Source organism: Octodon degus, unplaced genomic scaffold (genome assembly GCF_000260255.1).
Source record: "Octodon degus isolate 3935 unplaced genomic scaffold, OctDeg1.0 scaffold00060, whole genome shotgun sequence".
NCBI classification, from domain to species: Eukaryota; Metazoa; Chordata; class Mammalia; order Rodentia; family Octodontidae; genus Octodon; species Octodon degus.
The window spans coordinates 1720827-1726834 of record NW_004524636.1 but is presented as its reverse complement, the minus strand read 5'-3'; the positions used below and the strand labels follow the sequence as shown (position 1 = coordinate 1726834).

The following is a 6008-nucleotide window of genomic DNA, read 5'->3' as shown; positions in this document are numbered from 1 at the left end:
TTAATGTATTTAGTACAGAGTCTCACTACACAGATTGGACTCGTAGTGATTCTCCTGTTTTCAGCCTCCCAGGCACTGGGATTACAGGCTTGGGCCACCACGCCCAGTCTCAGTGACCATCTCAGCACACCCCAGGGGCAGAGCCAGCACAGTGGGGATCAAACCTGGTCCCTGCACTCTGCCAAACAGGTGTTTTAGTCCACTGAGCTGTCTAGCCAGCCCTCAGCCTGAGAATACTTATAAGAGCACGAAAATATCTAGTACTCAAAACGTAGTATGCACAGTGTCTGACATTCACAGATTGTCAGGTTGAAAAGAAGAAGAAATTAGGTGTGGCATTACATTCCTCTTATCCCAGCATTCTGGGGGGCTGAGACCAAAAGCTCACAAGTTTGTGTTTACTTTGGCAACACATACACTAAAAAAGATCACATGTTTGAGCCTGGGCTGTGCAATTTAGAAATTTAATGAAGTCATAGCTCAAGAAAAAAAAATTAAGGGCTGTTACCACGTGATTTTCCTTGTATGAAAACCCAAAGATATAAGTAAAAGCCAAATAAAAGATTCGAGGAACTAAAAAAAAAAAAAATTAAGGACTGGGAATACAGCTTAGTGCAGAAATTCTCGGTTCAATTCCTGGGACTGTAAAAACCAAACAAAACTTCTATAGATGAAAACTACAGTGTCTTTTCAAAGTGTTGTTTGTTGTTACTCTTGTTGTTTTTGGTACGAGGGATGGAACTCAGGACCTTGTGCTTGCCAGACAGACACTTATGCCACTGAGCTATATCCCTGGCTCAAAAACTACAGTGTCTAGAATGAAAAATATACTATGTGAAGCAAGGGACAGGTGGTGCAAACCTATAAATGCAGTTATTTGGGTACATTGAGACATGAGTCGTGAAGATTTGTGAGTTCAAGATCAGCCTGAGCAATATAGCAAGACCCTGTCTTAAACAAAAACAACAATAAAAAACACCAGCTGAGATTAACAGCAGTAAGGCTGGGGAGATAACTCGGTAGAATAAGTGCTTGCCAGGTGCTGAGTTCAATCCCCAGTACCGCAAAAAAAAAAAAAAAAAAAAAAGAAAGAGAGAGAGAGAGAGAGAGATTAACAGCACATTAGATACTGCAGAAGAAAAGGTTAGTGAATCTGAAGACATAGCAGTAGAAATTATTCAAGATGAAATCACAAATGAATTAAAGAATCAAAAAAAATTGAGCTATCAATCAGTCATGAATGTAAGTAATATTAAAATCAAGAATAATAGGTTCTCGGGCTGGTGAGATGGCTCAGTGGTCTAAAGCACCTACTTAGAACAAGCTAAGCTAAGCAAAGCACAGGGACCGCGGTTCAATCCCCCAGCACCACATGCCAGCCAGCCCCGCCCCCTGGTGGGCGGAGCTGGCCACACACACACACACACACACACACAAATAAATAAATAAAATTTAAAAAAAAATAGGTTCTCATTAATCTTTTCTTAGAATTGGGTGGTGTGCTTCAGTTAAGGTAGTTGGTTAACTAAGAAAGAGGAGAGAAGAAAGCCAGGGAACCAGATCCATCATCCACGAGCTCTTGGATATTAGCAAAGAGAAGTGTCAAAATGGAAGTTGTAGCTATGTAGCAAGCTTTCAAGCCAGAGTGAAGCTGGGGGAAGAAAGGAAATTAATGGCTGATTTGCTATACATAGATCAGATCTCTGTTGGGAAAGTTTTGCCCTCTCCTATACTGAAAGGTTTGACAATGTTTACACATATTTTTGGATAGGCCTCTAGGATGAGAATGAGCTGTATGTATGTAGTGAATAGAGAACTAAGATGCTGCTAAGAATCCTGCAATACACAGGGCCAGCTCCACATAGCTAAGAAATACCAGACCACAGTGACAATAGTCTCACTTTTTCTTTTTTTTTTTTTTTTTTTTTTTTTTGGCAGAACCGGGGATTGAACTCAGGCCTTGCGCTTGCCAGGGAAGTGCTTATTCCACTGAGCCATCTCCCCAGCCCTGTAGTTTCACTATTAAGAAATTCTTGAAGGAGATTGGTTGGGTGGGGCTGTGAAAAAAACATTAGGACTGATTTTTTTTTTTTTTTTTTTGCTTTACTGGGGATTGTACTTGGAACCTTGCACTTGCCAGTCAGATGCTTATGTTGCTGAACTATATCCCCTGCCCCAAGACTGATTGATTGATTGATTTTTTTGGTGAAACCAGGGATTGAACTCAGGCCCTTACACTTGCCAGGCAAGTGCTTATTCTACTGAGCTATCTCCCCAGCCCCAAGACTGATATATCTAAAAACAAAACAAAACAAAACCTTGTGGAGCTGGGGAGATAGCTCAGAGGCATAAGCACCTGCCTAATAGGCACAAAAACCTGAGTTGGATCCTCGGCTCTGCGTGCTGGCCCTGGAACCATGGGTATGTTGTGCAAGGGGCCCCCAGGACCAGGCCTTGTGGTGGCGGTAGCAGTGGCAGTGGTAGCGGTGATAGTGACGGTGACGGTGACGGTGGTGGTGGTGGCGGCGGCGGCGCATGCCTGTAATCCCCGAACTCCAGAGGTTGCCAGTTTGAGACCAGCCTGGGTGCTACGAAAGTAAGCACAAGTCCAGCCTGAACTGCATAGGGACACCCTGTCTCAAAAAAAAAAAAAATGAAAACTTACATGTGAAAAAAAAGAAGCTGTTAATGCTTCTAAGAAAAAAATCAAATTGGAATGTAGTACATACTTAATATTTACATGTTTTAGTATTATAAACTATAGTGATATAACAAAAGTAGTGGTGTTTTATGATATGTGGAGAAAAAGTGAGAATTGGGATTAATGTAAAAGAGCAATGTGTTTGCTATAAGGTAATAATTTAACTGCTAAAAATAGGTATAAAAGAATATTATACGAAAATGAGATAAATACCAGAAAAACCTAGGAACCAAGAAACCTCAGTGAATGTAAATGTCATATGCTAAACATGAGCTAAGATTAATAAAATCAACAAGAATGAAAATCAGGATAGGGGAATTGGAGGGAGGAGGGAAGGGGATTTAAAGATACAAGCTGTGTTATGCACATACCCACTTCCCTAGAATGATTATAAACTGCATGCACTGCAGACATGTATTAATACAAATTTTTAGAAGTTAAAATTAAAAAAAAAAAAGATTAAGAACGTAAGAAGTTGCTTCTGGGGAGTGAGACTAATGCTGGGTTGTGGAAAGTTGGAATGTGGTGGTGGAAAGCTATGGCAGGTGTGCCACAGTGGACTGTATCATTGAATGCTCTGTTATTGGATTGTTTGTTGGTTTGTTTAAGTATGAGTTGTTTTTTCTGAACTGAAACCTTACTATTCAGGTTTAGTTACAGTGATGGTACTTGGCGATAAATAAGTGGGTTTGGGTTGGAGTTTGGGCACTTGATCTCTAAAAAATTGACCGTGCCCAGGGATATAGCTCAGTGGCATAAGTGCCTGCCTGGCAAGCACAAAGCCCTGAGTTTGATCCCCAGTACCAAAAAATAAAACAAATAAACTTAAAAAAACTAAAAGTTCACCATAATTGGAATAGGGAATCAAAAGGTTTTTTATTGTTACAAGTATTTTGTATTCTTTGCTTTTTTTTTTTTTTAAGATTTTTTTTTAACATTTATTTAGTGTGTGTGTGGGGGGGCAGCTCAGCCCACCAGGGGGCGCGGCTGGCCGGCATGTGGTGCTGGAGGATTGAACCGCGGTCCCTGTGCTTTGCCAAGCTTGTTTCAAGTAGGTGCTCTAGACCACTGAGCCATCTCTCCAGCCCCTACTCTTTGCTTTTTAAAATTGTGCACATACATTAGTTTGGTTAATACTTTATTTCAAACAAAGGCCACAATTATATGGTATATACATGTATTTATTCATGTATAGATAGTGTGTTTCAGTGTGTAGGTGCCATCACAGCAGATAATCAGACATATTAAAGGTTTTGGAAAAAATTTCTTTAGGGGCGGGGAAATGGCTCAGTAGAATAAACGCTAGGGTCTGAGTTCAGTCCCCGGTTCCACCAAAAAAAAAAGTTTCTTTGAATGGGAAACCATTTATTGATATTTGTAGGTTCTAGTATAGTTAATAATGATTGATGATATAATTATTAATAGTTTGCTACATTATCAATATAATAATCACAGAGTTTATAACAAGATTATAATTTTTGAACATTAGAAAATAATTCAGATTGACCTAACAACATTGACCTAATTTATTTCTGTTTTTGCCCTTTGTTGCAGTTGCAGGATGTGAGCGTGAATCTGTGGAATGTCTACAGCAAAATGGATCTTATGTCTCTCGAGAACTTGCTTTTAGAAGTAAGGAGCTAAGTAGTGTTTAACTTAAAATTATTATAGCCAGCTCACTTACCACTAAAGCCGGACTGTAACCCCAGCACTCTGAAGCTGAGGCAGCAAGGTCACTGAGAGTTCCAGGCCAATTTAGGCTACACAGTGAGTTCAAGGCCAGCCTGGATTACAGAGAGAGACTCTTGTCTCATAAAATTTTTTTAAAACCTCACTAAAGATATTTCATTTGAAAAAAAAGTAAGATATATTTATTTTAGTTTCCTTTACTCAAAGAGTAGAGCAATTTCTTTTTAGATTGTAGGAAACCTCACCTAAGACAAAACTGAGGCTCCTGCCTAACTTTGGGTTTAAGGTTTCACACAAAGACATTCTTTCTGTTGGTCTGGACTTTAGTAAAATAAGGCAGAAGGTGTTTTTTGCTTGTTTTATTTTGTTTTGTAGTGTGAGAAGATAAAAAGATGGATATGGCTGACAGGAATCAAAAATTACAACAGGAGGGGCAAACTTTTTTGTAGAGGGCCAGAGAGCACTATTTTGAGCATTGTGTACCACACATGTCTGTTAGAACTACTTAGCAATTTATGTTCCAAGGAGACCTTGCTTATAAAAATGATGTGGCCTGCCCCATGCTGTAATTTGCCAACTCCTGAGAAATTAATTGTTCATCTGAACTTTGAAAATTTTTCAGGTGAGGGAATCAATTTGCAATAAGAAGCAGTTAACAGAACTGAACTATAGAAATAGGTACTATAGTTAAGCAGTTCAGTGTCACTCAGAGGACATGGATGTATGTATGACCATGGACTTGTATTCAAATACATTTGGCTTTTTAAAAATTGGTAAAGCTTTACCTGCTATATCTTCTGTGATGTGTCCCTTTAACTTCATACTTCCTGTGTAGAAGAAGGTAGATTAAAATATGTCACTATCATTTTTCCCGAGTGATCCAGTGGAAAAGGCACGAAGGAAATTAGAATATCTGTCTCCCCTCCCCTTGTCCTTCCCTCTCTCTGAGTACAGGATATTCCAGGATCATCTTGAATTTTTTTCTGCCTTAAACTTGGAATGCTTGTATTTTTTTTATGAGAAATAACAGTCAGAGATCATGATCTGGGTAATACATGTTTCATGCCACTGTGGGACATTGGTTCTGGGCCCTTTGAGTGGGCAGAGGAAAAATAAAAAGATAAGCAAATGAAAAGGTAAAATTTCGAAACTTGCGTTTCCTTGAAATTATAAAAAGTTTATGTACTGAGGGCCCAATGAAATAGCTTAGCAGTATAAGCACCTATCTCGAGTTTGATCCCTGGTACCACAAGAAATTTAAGTACTAAAAAAGGAATACCATGTCAGAAAATTGTCTCAGAATGATCAACTCTCAAACATATTCTAGGAAAGTTACAGTACTAGGATAAAACAAACAAAAAAAGTAAACAAAGTGTTATAGTAGAGCCAGGTATGGTGGTAAATACCTGTAATCTCAGCACTTGGGAGACTGAGACAAGAAGGTTGCTGCAAGTTGAGGCCAGCCTGGACTACAAAGCAAGACTCTGTATCCAAAAAAAAAAAAAAAAGTTTTGGTAGCCAGGCACAGAGGAAAATTTAGACTGAGCATAGATTTTTTTTCTACATTAGGAAAAAAAGAAAAAGAAAAAAGGAAGGAAGGAAGGGAGGAAGGGAGGTA

At 39.0% G+C, this 6008-nt stretch overlaps 1 protein-coding gene across 1 annotated transcript in view; it reads left to right on the top strand.

Annotated features, from left to right (window-relative positions):
- Window positions 1–6008, top strand: part of CUNH20orf194 (chromosome unknown C20orf194 homolog) — a 152922-nt gene that overhangs the window by 40410 nt on the left and 106504 nt on the right. Inside the window, exon 7 of the mRNA XM_023718572.1 lies at window positions 4256–4333. Within this exon, the coding sequence (XP_023574340.1) occupies window positions 4256–4333 (78 nt within the window). The remainder of the gene's footprint in view (window positions 1–4255; window positions 4334–6008) is intronic.